General features: G+C 38.8%; 1 protein-coding gene across 3 annotated transcripts in view; it reads left to right on the top strand.

Moving 5' to 3' along the window:
* METTL9 (methyltransferase like 9) overlaps positions 1-16,665 on the top strand; it is a 46,911-nt gene that overhangs the window by 17,089 nt on the left and 13,157 nt on the right. For all 3 annotated transcript variants that reach the window (XM_039234395.1, XM_039234394.1, XM_039234393.1), the window contains exons 3-4: positions 2,883-3,092; positions 8,662-8,846. In XM_039234395.1, the coding sequence (XP_039090326.1) occupies positions 2,883-3,092; positions 8,662-8,846 (395 nt within the window). The remainder of the gene's footprint in view (positions 1-2,882; positions 3,093-8,661; positions 8,847-16,665) is intronic.

Below are 16,665 nucleotides of genomic sequence, written 5' to 3' on the forward strand. Positions count from 1 at the left end.
CATGGCAATGAGAAACAATGAAATCTGGCCATGTGTAGCAACATGGATGGACCTTGAGGGTGTTATGCTGAGCGAAATAAGTCAGGCAGAGAAGGACAAATATATGTTTGCACGTATAGGAGGATTAGGAGGAACTTGACGGAGGACCAAGGGGGAGAAGAAGGGCGGAAATGGTGGGGGAAAGGGAGAGAGGCAAACCATGAGAGACTCTTGAATGCTGACAAAAACTGAGGACTGATGGATGTGGGGGGGAGGGGGGGATGGGCATGGAGGAGGGCACTTTGGTGATGAGCACTGAGTGTTATGTGGAAACTAATTTGACAATAAACTATTTGTAAATAAATAAATAAATAAAACTACAATTAATAGAAAAAAAATTAAAAAAATAAAAAAGAAGATACTTACCACACTTCCTTTATATTAGAAAGGGGAAGGCTAAGTAAGGAGAGACTTGATAGCTGTTTTCAGAGTCCATATTATAAGGAGGATATTTCTAATGAGGCACACCTCCTCTATAGATTCTAAATCTAGAGAGAACTTGGATTGTGGCCAGAGAACCTAGGATGGTTAATAAACACAACCCCCCCACTGCCCATGGACATCACTAACTTTGGAAGTTAAAGACAAATTAGAGAGCCATACCTAATGTTTGTGTTGAGCTAGGTCAGTGTCTTGGTATTTTAAGTGGGATAATTCTTTGTTTGTGGGACTGACCCACTTCTATCAGGAAGTCTGACGTTTCTGGCCTGGCTTACTAACTGGCAGCACTCCCAGGTCATTGGATTGACCCCAGACTCTCCTACCTGCTCCCATTGCCCCCTAGAGGGCAGAATTGGTCCTGGTTGAGAAACACTGGGCTTGATGATTTAAAATTTTTTTTTTTTTTACAGTTTTAATCCTTTTGTGGAGGCTCTGTTGCTCATGATCTTTGAAAATAGGATAGTGCTTCCCTCTGGTGCCTTTAAATGTAGATAAATTAGATGACCTCTAGCGCTAGAGTTTTATGATTATAAAGTCAGTTCCTTACAGCCCAAGAAGGTGGCTAGGTTCTGAAGCATGTTATTTTATAATTGAGAAAGTTTGAGCCAAATAACTGTTTTGCAACTTTTGGTCCTACGGCAAGTCAACACCAACACTACACCCCTCAAGCCATGTTCCCTGTGCCCTCTTCCTGCTCTGACTCTGGCTCCTGTGTGACATTTTGTAAAGCTCTTTGCGTAAGTTCAGTCCCTTTTCTCATATTTGCTTTTTGGAGCCTATTTTCCCCCCAGAATATTAAAAAATAACAATCTTGGAGGAGATAACACTTTTCTCAGGAGGCAGTTTGAAGGACAGCCTCATGTTTAGCAATCTCTGATGTCCATGCCCTCCTACTCCCTAGTTTTTTAGTCTTCTGTGGGGCAAAAGATTTACTGTAAATACATGATTAGATCTGGTTAAACTCTCCTACGGCCTTAATGGGAAAAGTGGAGAGAGGGAGCCTGTTATAGGAAGTCTGCAATTTTCTTTCCCAAAACTGGTTTTACCAGGAGCGCCAGGTTGCACACATCTTTCCAGTCACTGTGTGACATATTGTGCTGTCTGATTATTTCCAGAGTAGCAGTCAGTACAGATTTCTCTGCCATTTCCCAGACTGGTGCTTTTCATTAAAAAAAATTTTTTTAATGTTTATTTATTTTTGAGAGAGAAAGAGATAGTGGGGGGAAGGCCAGAGAGAGAGGAGGACAAGGGATCTGAAGTGGGCTCTGTGCTGACCACAGAGATTCTAAAGTGGGACTTGAACCCCTGAACCTTGAGATCATGACCTGAACTGAAATCAGACACTTAACCTACTTTTCAAACTGTGTTCTGGGGTCTGAAAGGAAGTGCGCCAGGAGCTGCTGAAGGGGAAGGCCTGGAAATGGCAGCTTCTCCAGGGCTCTCGGCCTTCTTTCTGCAGCAGCTCTTTACGGTTCTACTACGGTATCTCTGAGCTCTGCTTCATTTCCAGAAAGGGAGCTGGAGAATCCCTGCCCAGGAGACACTAGGATTTGAGAGCTAGAAAACCTAGTCTGAGTGGGGAGTGCCTTTCTTCCCCACCATGATTCTTCTGTGAGGCTTGGTTTGAGCCACAGCTGCTGTTCTGAGAGTTCTCCCTCATCTGCATTTAACTCCTCTCAAGCTCTTTTTTAAAAGGCGTTACTGTGGTTTTGAGTGTTTTTTTTTTAGGATCTTTAGAAATAATAAGACCTAGACGATCATGTAATATATAAACAGATGGAATTATGAATCTACTTTTTTGATACAAATTAACTGATATCGGCAGGGACCATTCTTTTCTCTAGTGTCTCTTGAAAATCTATGACATCGAAGCTATTTTTTTTCACACATTGTTTAGTTTAATAGCAGCTTTTTTTTCCCCTATGTGATTTTTCTGCTTAGTGCTATTGGCTAGTGCTTGACTGGATTCTGTTGGACTACCATCTTTTTTAACTGATAAATATGTTTTCTGTTACTCTGTCCATCTCTCCTTCCTATTTTGACATAAATTCTTCACATTAATCTTTTAATTTCTTTCTCATTCTTCTTCCCTTCCCTTCCTTTCCCATCCTGTTTCCGTTCTACCTTTTGCTCCGCTCCTTTCCTGACTCTTTATGGGGTATTATTTGTAGCCTCGGAGCCAAATGATATCTAGAGGTATTTTCTTATATTAGTAACTTTGCTTTTAATCCTGTAAGTCGTATAAGAGGTAACATGTAATTTAACCAAATAATCACATAAAATAAACATTTTGTAAGTTCAGGAGGCTGTTGGTGCTGAGTTACTGCAGTCACTCTGAATGTGTATGGGGTGCCTAATTTGCATAGATTCTTCCATTTTTGTCTTTTTTTTTTTTCTTCCAGGTTGCTAGGAAGAGGCTCAATGTTTGTGTTTTCACCAGATCAGTTTCAGAGACTGCTAAAAATTAATCCCGACTGGAAAACCCATAGACTTCTTGATTTAGGTGCTGGAGATGGAGAAGTCACAAAAATCATGAGCCCTCATTTTGAAGAAATTTATGCCACGGAGCTGTCTGAAACTATGATATGGCAGCTTCAGAAGAAGAAATACAGGTATAGTTTTTAGACATGGTTTGGGGTATATTTCTTGGTTTCAGATGTATTTCTTCTTGAGAGTATATTATTTAAAGGACATGAATTAGAAACAGTTTTCCATAATTAGAAAAATTTTTAAACTTTCCATATTACTGTTAAGTAGAACTTTAGAGAGAAATCATCTTTCCTTGTCAGTATTTTTCTGGACTAAAGGAGTTGGCACTGTAGAAGGAGAAGGGCAGGTGAGGAGCAACTTGGAAAAGGGAGATCAGATGTAGAGACTTTTCAGGGCACCTGGGTGGCTCAGTCGGTTAAGCGTCTGACTCTTGGCTTCGGCACAGGTCATGATCTCCTGGTTTGTGGGATCAAACCCTACATCGGGCTCTGTGCTGACAGTGAGGAGTATGCTTGGGATTCTCTCCCTCTTTCTCTCTCAAAATAAATAAACTTAAAAAAAAAAGTTAATTCATCATTTGAAAACTTAAAAATGTTTTGACCTTTGTTTTAATAATGGTTTAAATCATACCAAAGTCCTAATCTGACGCCTTTCTCCCACTCAAAAAAAAATCTGTTTGAAAGTAGATATAGGGAGGGGCGCCTGGGTGGCTTAGTCGGTTAAGCGTCCGACTTTCGCTTAGGTCATGATCTCGCGGTTTGTGGGTTCGAGCCCCGCGTCGGGCTCTGTGCTGACTGCCAGCTCAGAGCTTGGAACCTGTTTCAGTCTGTGACTCCCTCTCTCTCTGACCCTCCCCTGCTCACGCTGTCTCTCTCTCTCTCCTAGAAATAAATAAAAACATTAAAAAAAAAAAAAAAAAAAGAAAGTAGATATAGGGAGGAAAGTGTTTGAAACATTTTCATTCCCCTCCTACTCACCCCTGCTCCTTCCCTTGCTTGTTTGCCATTGAAGCCCTTCTTGAGACTAAATGCCTAAAAGGAATTATCAGTAAAATTTAGATATCTGAATTAATAATTGATTGTATCTAGAGTTTACATGCTATGTAACCTACTAGTAAACTTATCACCATATGAGAAATACTTAGTTCTTTTTCCTTTTAAAAAAGTTTTTTTTTTTTTTTAATGTTTATTTTTGAGACAGAGAGACAGTGTATGAGCAGGGGAGGGGCAGAGAGAGAGAGGGAGACACAGAATTTGAAGCAGGCTCCAGGCTCTGAGCTATCTGCACAGAGGCTGACGTGGGGCTCAAACCCACGAACTGTGAGATCATGACCTGAGCTGAAGTCGAATGCTCAACAGACTTGAGTCACCTAGGCACCTCTCTTTTTCCTAATACATAGCACGTATGTCAAAGTTTGCAGTTTGACCTAAATAGGAAATTCATACTGGTTGATATTCCCTCCACAATATTATTAGTATTAAATAAAAACATATTCACGAAACTGGTGTTTTTCGGCACAGTCTGAGATTTTAATGAAGTAGTATCTTACTGAAGTTGGGGTTTGTCCATCCTGTTGGCAGGGCAGACTTTAGCTTAATACCTTATTTTCTTGGCTTGGGGACTAGGTATTTTTTGTTTTTCTTCAATATCTGAGTTTATGAAAAATACACAGAAAATGGCCGAGTTTTTTTCTTTGTTGCCAAGGTATCATTATTTATGCCAGAAATCCCAGTTGTAAAATTTCAGGATCTGGCTTGGGTTTTTAAAAGAAAACAGCAATTCTTTTATACTGTTGGTGTTTTGCTTTTTGTATAGGATTTATCAAAATACTGATTGCTTTGTCCCTTCTGTAAGGAAAATATATTTTCTATCCTCCTGGAAGATAAACTAGTACTTAACTCATTTTCTTGAAAATAATAATTTCAGGGTTAGAAATACTGTTTTAGAAAAGCTGCAGGCATAGGAAAGGATTATATAATTAATTTTTGATTGTGTCTACTAATGAACAATTCCACAATTCAAGGGACAGTAAATTAAAAAAAACCTGTGGCCAGAAAAACTTTTGGTAGCATGTGTTCCTTCCTCAGTCTGCTTCAACAAAAGTTCATGGTAAAATTAGTTGTTCTGAATGGTAGTTCGATGTTAGAAGAAATAAAGGTGTGGCAAGATGCTGAATTGTAAAGGGTTTGGGTTTAGAATTAAATCCTTATAGACCTTTCACACATGAGTAATCAAAAAGGAATTGTATGTACATGTTAACACCAGAGAAACAAAGATCTTCAGTGTAAATTTGAAAGCTGCTTAACTTTAATCCATTATATGTAGATTTGGGATCTTTCTTTTTTTAAAAAAATTTTAAATGTTTTATTCATTTCTGAGAGAGACAGCAGTGAGCTTTATTCATTTCTGAGAGAGACAGCGTGAGCACGGGAGGGTCAGAGAGAGAGGGAGGTACAAAATCTGAAGCAGGCTCTAGGCTCTGAGCTAGCTGTCAGCACAGAGCATGACACGGGAGTCGAACCCACAAACTGCGAGATCATGACCCGAGCCGAAGTTGGACACTTAACTGACTGAGCCACCCAGGCGCCCCATGGGATCTTTCTTAAAAAGAAAATATAGTTTAAGAACTCTATTTCTTGGGGACCTGGGTGCCTCAGTTGGTTAAGTGTCTGACTTCAGCTCATGTCCTGATCTCACAATTTGTGAGTTAGAACCCCATATTGGGGTCTGTGCTGGCAGCTTGGAACCTGGAGCCTGCTTCGGATTCTGTCTCCCTCTATCTGTTCTTCCCATGCTTATGCTCTCTTTCTCTCTCTCTCTCTCAAAAATAAACAAACATAAAAGAATTAAAAAAAAAAAAAAGAATTATAGTTCTCATGTTAACACCCTTTATTTTCTTAAAAAAATTTTTTTAAATGATTATTTTTGAGGGCATGGAGAGAAAGAGAGAGAGAGAGAGATGGAGCACATGCAGGGGAGGGGCAGAGAGAGAGGGAGACCCGGAATCCAAAGCAGAGCTGTCAGCATAGAGCCCGATGTGGGGGTCGAACTCACTGATCGCAAGATCATGACCTCACTCTAAGTCAGATGCTTAACCAACTGATCTGTCCAGGCTTTTTTCTGTTTTTTGATGAAAAGATGTTGGAGACCGAAGTGCTCTTCACTCTGAACCCACCACCCGGGAAGCATTGATTCACAGACGGGTTGTCAGGCTCTTTCTCCCCTTAGGCTGGGAGAGTGGATTCATTGCCCTAAATAGCCCACTAGGAGTTTCCCAGTTGCAATTTTTACTCTGCCAGAGATTTGCAGTATGGTTTGGGCAAGTCACTTCTTCCACTGTTTACAGTAAGAGAAGGAAATCTTAACCACGTGTCTTGATTCCTGAGCTAATACGCAATTTGATTGGGGCCAGTACATTTATCTTCATCGGTGTAGCTGAGTTTACAAGTGAAAAATCACCAAACAGAAGTAAAGATGAAGATGGGCTTCTAAACATGTAGCTGTTAGCCGTCCCTTATTAAAGCCATAATTTTCTATTGGAGCATGTCTTTCAAAATCTGCAAGTGATTCAGAGATGGATTTAGTGAGGTTATTCTATATTAAAACATGTTGATAATGTTTGGCTTCTGCTTCCTTATATATGGGCTTAAGACTTTTTTTGTTGTTTTTTTTAAAATCAAGTATATGTGTGTATGTGTGTATATATATATATATATATTTTTTTTACAATCTATGAATTTAAATAGGCTGTTTGACTGAGGTATTAATTTACAAATAGTCCTTTTCGGCTCTTCATTTTGGTTTTTAAAATGGGAATTGAGAGTATTTAAAAAATTTTTTTTAACGTTTACTTATTTTTGAGAGAGTGACTGAGCATGTGCATGGGTGGAGGAGGGGCAGAGAGAGAGGGAGACACAGAATCTGAAGCAGGTTCCAGGCTCTGAGCTGTCAGCACAGAGCCTGATGCAGGGCTGGAAACCATGAACCACAAAATCATGACCTAAGCCAAAGTTGGACGCTTAACTGACTGAGCTCCCCAGGGGCCCCGGAATTGAAAGTACTTTTATCCCCAAAGTAAGACCTTTATAGTTTGAATGAGCTAAATCCAGTTTCTAAAATCATCAAGTGATTTTGGAGCCCTAATGCCCTACTTATTTCAAGCAACAAAGGAATCTGACTAGTCCCTTGAAGTTGGTTAGAGCATTGTTTTGGAAGAGGCTTTAGTTAGTACAAAAACCTAGACTGAAAACAAGATGTAGCTGAGTGGTTTGTGCTCCTTTATTCTATTATTCGAAAATGCTCTCAAATATCACTATGCTAATGAGTTTTTTAAAACAGCTCTCATTATACTTTCGGAATTTTCTAAGATAACTCTACTGTATCTGCTCAGCATTATCAAAGACTTGTTTACCAAAGATCCTTTTTCCTGTTTCCTTTTCTTTCCTGCCTCTATCCTAACCTGCCCCGTCTGCCACATTCTGATTGTTATAACCAAGCAGGAATGAGTAATTTACAGAATTGCCTTAAGGTATGGCTAACAAAGACTGGTGATAAGAGAATTCTTTCTTTCTGTGGATTAAACATTGTAAAGGACTTAGAAATGATCTAAGAGATGGATGGTAGGAAAGAGAGATGGAGGGGTGAGAGTGATGTGTTAACTGTGCTCTTAGCTTCCGATTTTAATAAGATGCCCTATGCTTTATCGTTTTCTGTATAGTTATTCAGATAGGAAATTCTAGAGTATGAATAGTACCTGTCTCCTGGAAACAGAGATGTGTGCTCAAAGGCTATAGGTTGTAAATAGAAAGTATCTTCTTAAGAAGATACCCAACCATAAGAATACCCCCAGCCATTCTTAAAAATAGGAGGGACCCCAGGAATATAAAACATGAATATGTGATGTATTTTATGATTACATTCCAGTGAGGTAGAAAGTAGGATTATTTTATTTCATTTTGTGTTCAGGAATTTGATGCCCTATTTGTGTAACCATTTTTACCACCTTGTAACTTATTCTTATTAAATATATGTTTAGTTCTTATAAAGGAAGTATGTGGTTTTAGATTTGGAAATAGGTGAATGCTAAATTTAAAGAAATAGGCTTGCTGTTTTTCTTTGCCTAGCCATTTTATTACTGCAAGTATAAATTATAAATGAAAGATCTTGCATTTACTTTCATTTAGAAGACAAAGTTAGAGGGGCGCCTGGGTGGCTCAGTCGGTTAAGCATCCATCTTCGGCTCAGGTCATGATCTCAAGGTTTGTGGGTTTGAGCCCTGTGTCAGGCTCTGCTGACAGCTAGCTCAGAGCCTGGAGCCTGCTTCAGATTCTGTGTCTCCCTCTCTCTCTGACCCTCTTCTGCTCACGTGCTCTCTCTCTCTCTCTCTGTCTCAGAAATAAATAAATAAATAATCAAAAAAAAAAAAAGACGAAGTTAGAGCCTATACTGGCATTTCAGTTATTTTTTAAAATAGTTTATTGTCAAGTTGGTTTCCATATAACACCCAGTGCTCATCCCCATAAGTGCCCTCTTCCATGCCCATCACCCCCCCTTCCCCTCCCCCCACCCCCATCAGTCCTCAGTTTGTTCTCAGCATTCAAGAGTCTCTCATGGTTTGCCTCGCATCTCAATTATTTTTAAAGATGTCTTGAAGGGGGTTTATATCAATCAGATTCTTTCTGATGTTTTCAGAGTGCTTGGTATAAATGAATGGCAGAATACAGGGTTCCAGTATGATGTCATCAGCTGCTTGAATTTGCTGGACCGCTGTGATCAGCCCCTGACTTTGTTAAAAGATATCAGAAGCGTCTTGGAGCCGACTAGAGGCAGGGTTATCCTTGCCCTAGTTTTACCCTTTCATCCCTATGTGGAAAACGGTAAGTGTGGTCAAGTCACTTCTTACCCAGCATAGATGTTTTCTGGTATTTGTGATTCTGTTTTCTTAGAATAGCCTGGAATTTAAAGGTATATGGTTAATCCATGTACAATATCACTGTGGTTAATGTTCATCTTAATGTGGATTTTATAGAACTCTGGTATTCCGTTGCAGTGGTAATAGTGAATACCCAGCTGGGTCTGTTTGCTTGGAATTGAAAACCTAAAATGTGTCTATATTTTCTGCTCTGAAATGGAGCCTGAGCCATTTGTTTATCAGCTGAGCCAAGAAATAAGTGATGCCTTTTAATATACCTGCATATACTTGCCGAGTGTTACAGCTGTTTTATATTTTACATCTCTTGTTCTGTTTACCCTTGTGAAGACCATTTGTGTCCCGGCATGAGTCATTTCTTTGTATGACATTTGGTTTTTGATTGCACAGTCTTGTTCTTGAACAATACCGAATGAAGAATATATTAAAAGAAATGGTTTGATTTCATATTATTTCATATTTACTGTGACCTCGTTATAGTCATGTTAACTCATGGTTTTAGCTCACGTAGTTTACATTTCATGTCATGGTGGAAGTTACGATTTTAAGCCTCTGTTTTGCATTTTTCTAAGTTAATAATGTGCAGCAATATAAAAACTATTATGTAAGTAATACATGGTAATATTTAAAAATCTTTAGTTTTTCCATTTTACTGCCTAGTTCAGCCTTGGGTTCAAAAACCCTTAAGAGCTTGAAGACATTTTTGAGAAATCCATTAATAACTCGTAAGCTTTGTAGTTAATATCTGTGAAAATCTGTTCATGTTTGCTTATAAGCATGGATTTGACTTACTCCTTTATTTCTTCTTGTCCTTATTTTTAGCCCCGTTAGGTCTTAGTCTCTTCAGATTAAATACTTGCTTTAAATTTACCAAGTGATTTTAGATGATTTTAGATGGGGAAATGCAGAATTCTTTAGATGTAGGAGGGTGGGAAGGAGTGCAGGTAGATCAGATAGCCAATTGAACTTCTCCATTTTTACATTCCTGTTGGTGAATCACTGGTTGTGGTATAGAAAAAATTGCTTCCAGTGTGAGTGCCTGTATAGCGTGCACACATGCGTAAAAGTATGTTTGTGTGTGTGTGTGTGTGTGTGTGTGTGTGTATTTATGTTTGTACATGTAGTACAGTGAAGATCCTAGTAAATGTCCTTGATAATTCAGCAACCTGACTTGTTGTCAGTGCTGTTCCCTCTGTAATTAAGCCTTAGCTCCATCTCTGCATTGCAATCACTAGTTATCAGATTATAAGGCCCTGGTTTCCTGTGTCCTGTTGGGCAACCACATGATAGAATTTTAGTGCTATTTCCTGGCATAGCAGGAGGTGGAAGAGCAGGGGAAGAAACATCAATCTAACCATGAATTTTATTTCCTTACGTTTCTCACACTACAAATTGAGAGGACTAACTGCACAAGAGAGCAGTCCCCAGTAAGGCCTGACAAAAAGCTCCTTGATTGTGGACGTGCAGTTGCCTACTGAGTCCGAGGAAACTGGCACATACACATAGCAAACATGAGAACAAGAAGCTTTTTTGCTGTGGGTGACCTTTACTGACCTATCCGTTTTGCATGTTGCTCCACGGCAATCTATTATTGCTTCCTTTAAGTCACTAATTAGATCCTGATGATTTCCATGTGATGCGATGTGAGGACTGTGAGCTGCAAAGTGACCTTTGCTATCTGTGTGTGAGTTCATGAATACTGGGCTGTTTTAAGGAACTAGGAGTGTGCTTTGCATACTTGGCCCAATCTATATTTTAACAAAAAGCACTTATAGATGAAATGATTTTTTGTGCATTTTGATTTGTCTTTAAGCCCTATCACAGCAATTTTGTTTCTTAGGTGAATCTGGAAAAAATGTAAAATACATCTTTCTAAATTCAATTTCCTGTTTATTTGGTTTCCTGACCCAGTTTTGGTCAAGGGTCATTAAATCTATGTGAGAATTGTTTTAAGCATCAAATAAGGAAGAGTAGATAATAAAGAAAAGGACAATTATACTGCAAAAATGAAAATTTAGTGGCATGTTTAGTTTTTTTTAAAGTATGATATTAATAAAGAACATAATTCATGGTGAAAAGAATTAAAACAGCCAGCAAGAGGTATACAATGAAAATTTTCTCATCTATTCCAGTTCCACAATCTTGCTCAGGTCTCTCGAATATTCTTATAAAGATCATTTATGCAAATATAACTCTGCACATGAAAAAAATGATTATATTATTAAACCCCTTTGTAAATACTTTTGTTGCCCTTTCCACTTAAGTGTATCTAGGAAATTATTCATTACCAGCATATATGTACCTGCATCACCATCTGGATATAAGCAGTGGTATGTTGGAGCCAGTTTTACTGCCTCATGAGAGTGGATTGTTATATTGTGAATTTAGTGACCTGTTTTTTAAACATGGTTGTTATTGAAAATGACCATTGTGTGGTCGGTGATGGGAGCACTTAGATCTCGGAGACTGGCAAACACTACAATAGCCTCTCCTTTCTCCAAGCTGTCTGGTAAACATTTACCGGCACATCACTGGATGTAGAACTTTCTTTGAGGAAGCCCCTGTTGATGTGCTTTTAAGGACCAGGAGTCTGCTTTATAAATAATAGTGAAATGAGCACTGGTAGGCAGGTCTTTTCACATATGTAAGTATGTATCAGAATGCTCCCTGCTTTAAGAAACAGAAGGAGCAACCAAAAATCGCTTTTAAAAAATAAGAGTTCATTTTAGAAAAGTAGTTCCATGGTTGGGTTAATTCTATGATATAGCTAATCCATTGAAGTTGAGAGCTTGCTTGCTTTTCTTCATCTTCAGTGTGGTGATATTCCCCACAGAATTGACAAGTGGCTGATATGGTGCCAAGTGTCCTGTGTAGACATGACAAAATCTTGAAAAGAGAGGATCCCCAAACATCATTTTTTTTTTTTATTAGTGAAGGCAACCTTCCCCAGAAATCTTCCCATCACGTTAGGGCCTGTTGGCAAAGATGGGGCACACGTTCCTGCCCAAGCAGCACCAGTCAGGGGCATAGAACAGTCACTATGCCCTCTCTGGGTCTGGGAGGGAGTCCTCTGCCCTGAGCATATTTACACTGTTAGGCTAAGCAAAGAAGGTGATAGGGAATTGGTGCTGACTACTTTTATGCCACAGAATATCTTCATTCCTTTAAAAAGTATTTACTGAGTGCCTAGATGCTAGATACACAGTGCGTGGAAAACATGCAAATATCATTGTGCTCATGGAGCTTACCTTCTGGTGAGGAAGACAGGAAACAAATGGCATGCTGTTGGTGATATATATTATGGGGAAAATAAACAATAAATGTAAGAAAGGGGCATCTAAAATTGGGAGTTGGGTTTGGGTGCTATAATTTTATTTATTTATTTATTTTTTATTTCTTTGATATTTTGTTTATTTCTGAGAGAGAGAGAGACAGCGTGAGCAGGGGAGGGTCAGAGAGAGAGCGAGACACAGAATCTGAAGCAGGCTCCAGGCTCTGAGCTAGCTGTCAGCACAGACCCCAATGCGAGGCTCGAACCCACAAACCGTGAGATCATGACGTAGGCCGAAGTTGGACGCTTAACCGACTGAGCCACCCAGGTGCCCCAGGGTGCTATAATTTTAAAGAGGTACTCAGGGAAGGACCTTACTGAGAGGGTGACATAGAAAAAAAGAAATCTGAAGGAAATCAAGTGTAAGGTTTTCTGTACGATCCATATCTAGGAGTAGAACTGCTTGTGAAAGACAGACTTGTCCTAATAGCTAGCCTGGGATCCTAACCCATTTACTGAATAATCATCTTTTCCCCAGTGCTCTGAAATGCGGCCTTTATCATAGACTGAAGTCCCATATGGGTTTGATTCTATTAAGATTTATCCTTCCATGTGTCAGTACCAAACTTATTTTATTATTATTATTTTTAATTTTTTAGTGTTTATTTTATTTTTGAGAGAGAGCACAAGTGGGGGAGGAACAGAGAGAGAGGGAAACACATTATCTGAAGCAGGCTCCGTCCAGGCTCTGAACTGTCAGCACAGAGCCCGACATGGGACATGAACTCGTGAACCATGAGATCATGACCTGAGACAAAGTCGGATGCTTATTAACAACTGAGCCACTCAGATGCCTCAGTACGAAACTATTTTAATTATTGTAGCTTATCACACATTTTTAAAAAAATGTTTATTTTGAAAGAGAGAGAGAGAGAGCATGTTTGTGAGCGAGCACAAGCGGGGGAGGGGTGGAGAGAGAGGGAAAGAGAGAATCCCAAGCAGGTTCCACTCTTACAGCTAGGAGCCTGACAGGTGGCTCAATTCCATGAACCAGGAGATCATGACCTGAGCAGAAATCAAGAGTTGGATGCTTAATCAACTGAGCCACCCAGGGGGGCCCAAGCTTATCATACATTTTAATGTCATAGCATTAGCCTCCTTTATTAGTTCCTTTGCAGATTTTTCTTGCTTATTTATTTAACAGATCAACTTTAGCATTAGTTGGTCTAGTTTAAATTTTATAGATTAATTTAGGTAATATTGAATCTTCTAGCTAATAATAGGATGTGTCTTTCATTTTATTCAATTCTTTACTTTTTTTTAATGTTTATTTTTGAGAGAGACAGAGAGCAGGCATAGGGAGGGATAGGAGAGAGGGAGACACAGAATCTGAAGCAGGCTTCAGGCTCTGTCTGAGCTGTCAGCAGAGTCCAGTGCAGGGCTTGAACTCATGAACTGTGAGATCACGACCTGAGCCAAAATCAAGAGTCAGACATTTAGCCAATAGAGTCACCCAGGCACCCTGAATTCTTTAATTTCCTTAGTAACATAAAATTTTCTTAATAAAGGTCCTGTACAGTTTTTGCTAGATTTATTCTAATGGTGTGTTTTTGTGTTAATATTGTTAAATAGAAATTTTTCTTCTATCATCATTGTAACTCTTAAATTTTTTCCAGCTTTTTGGGAAATTGACAAATAAATATTGTATGTATTTAAGGTATACAGCATGATAATTTAATATATGTGTATGTTGTAGTTATTACTACAAATTAATTAATACATGCATCACCGTATATAGTCTTTTTTTGTGTGTCATAACACTTAAATGATCTATTTTTTTTTTTAAGCAAACTTAAGTTATACAGCATAGTGTATTAACTGTAGTTACCATGCTATACATTAGATCCCCAGAATTTACTCATAACTGGAAGTTGGTGACCTTTGACCAATATCTCCCCATTTTCCCCACCCTCCAGCCCCAGGCAACCACTGTTCTACTCTCTGGTTCTACAAGTTTGACTTGTTTAGATTCCACATATAAGTGAGATCAGAGATTATGCAGTATTTGTCTTCCTATGTCTGGCTTATTTTACTTAGCATAATGCCCTTCACTTTCATCCATGTTGTTGCAAATGGTGAATGGTAAGTGTACATAACACAAGCAGTTGAATTTTTGTGTATGTACTAATTCTGTAATCTTTTACATTATTGAATTATTTTGGTGCTTCCAGTAGCTTCTCTGTTAATTCTCTTACGTTTCCTTGATGCATCTACAAATGGCTTTGCTACTTCCTTTTCGTTTTTAGACTCCCCCTCCCCCCCAGTGAATTGGTAGTTAATTCCAGAAAATGTTTTTTAAAATGGTGGGCGTTTTTGTCTTGTTTTTGACTTTAATGAGAATATTTCTGCTTTCAATATGATGCTGTTTTTTAGCTTGAGATTGCTGTTGTCTGGCGTGAAATATATATTCTTTTAAATCTTGTTTTATTAAGAGCTTAAAAGTCAGGAATTGCTGTTGAGTTTTGTTACCTGTATATTCAACATCTATGGAGATAGTCATTCTGTTTTTTCTCCTATGACTTGTTAAATTAATAGTACTTGTATAATATACATCAACCCTTGCATTTCTGGGCTTATGGAATAAGTCTTGTAATGTATCAGTGGACTATATTTACAAAAATTTAAAAAAATATCTGATGTTTTATTTATGTGGAGGATATTAACTTTGTCATGTTTGGGTATCGGTGTTCTGCTGGCTTTGTAAGAAGTTTTTTCTTCTGTGCTCTGGAGCAGTTTAAATTGCATGTGGTTCTCTGTCCTTGGAAAGTTTGGTAGAATTCTCCTGGGAAAGCAGTTAGGCCTGGGCCTTTGGAGAAGTAGCCTTTGGCAACTTTCTCACTTTCTTTTAGGGTCATTGTTCTGGTTGAATTTGACGTTTTTAGTCTTAAAACTCCCATAAGTCTCAATAGAAATAAGCAAAACTCAGATAGGACGGTTTCACAGAAAGAGCCTGGGCTTTGAGGGCTGGTCCTGTTTGAAACACAGGCCTCTCATTAAGGTTAGTGTTTCATCTGTAAGAGTGGGGCTCACGCTTAGCTTGGGGTTTGTTGTGGGTATTAAATAACCTCATGTATGGGATAGCGCCTCACTGCGTCTGTCTCAGTGTTGATATTTTATACATGTTAGATCTTTCATCCGATTCTGTTCTGTTACTTCGTTTTTATTTGTGGCTTTATTGATCCTATTTGTGTAACAGTCCTTTAGTGTGAAATGTTCATCAGTGTCCTTCAGACCTACTTGAGATCACCCCCTTTTAACAATAATAATCACAATTTGATGCATTGTAGTATTTGTTCATTTAAGTAATCTCTGCACCTAGGCTTGAACTCATGACTCTGAGTCAAGAGTCTCATGCTGTTCGGACTAAGCCAGCCAGGCGCCCCTGATGTCCTCATAATGCATTGTAACTTCATCTCAAAGTGTGCATTCTTTATCACTTTATGTGACTTGACTCCACAGACTTAACTATATGCCTGTTAGCCAGGCGTCTCCAATTCACTCAGGTCTTATGTAGTAGAGAAAAAGAAATTACTTATGCTGAAAATCCTGCTCACATCTTTTGGTATGTAGTTTTAGTGCGTTTGTCTAGAGGGTAGAGTGTGTAGAGACTAGAACCACGTCTTTCGTTATTTCCGTCTTGTTGGGATGTCTTTCAGTATTATTCTCTTTTCACTGCCATTGGAAACTCAAAGCTAAACAGAAAGCTATAACTCATTTTTTTCCAGTGAAAAGTCTGGATGCTCAGCTAGTAGGAAAATTAATATTTCCAGGGATTCAACAAATAATGCTTACGGAGAGGGGTGAGGATTGATGGCCAGGGAGTGAAGTGCGCTTCATATCTCAGTTGACAGGCTGAAAAAAATTTTTCTATAGAAACAGTGTTCACTTGTTTTCATATAAAAGTGTTGGAGAGCCTAGTTTTTAAAAAGCAACACTAGGCAGTGGATATACAAAGATAATGTAAAAGTTGCTTCGGGTCTTAAGATACTTGCAGAATCACACAGAAGATACATGTAAGCAGACAGTGGCAGGATAGTCTGATAAGAAACGTGACAGAGTACTGTGGATTTAGAGAGGGGAAGACCCATTAAGTGCTAGGGACGGTTATGGAAGATTTCATGTAGGAGGTGACATTTGAGCTGTGTTTGTATCTGGGAAGCATTTTACCAGGCAGAGGGAACAGCACATGCAAAAGCAGGAGAGTGTGGACAAGGTGGGATTAGGGATGGACAAGGTAATGTGAACCAGGGGCGGCATGAAAGAAAGGCCTTTGACTGCATAATAGTGTAGCACCCAATAGTTGTTGTTGGCTAGATGGGTGAATAAAAAGATGAATATTAATATATGCATGAGTCACTGTGACATAGGACCTGAGAGAATGTAATAACTACTTTTCCAAAGGAGAATGTATTCCAAATTTGAGCTTAAACAACAA

The sequence above is a fragment of the Hyaena hyaena genome, unplaced genomic scaffold (genome assembly GCF_003009895.1).
Source record: "Hyaena hyaena isolate Hyena2069 unplaced genomic scaffold, ASM300989v1 scaffold_88, whole genome shotgun sequence".
Taxonomy (NCBI): Eukaryota; Metazoa; Chordata; class Mammalia; order Carnivora; family Hyaenidae; genus Hyaena; species Hyaena hyaena.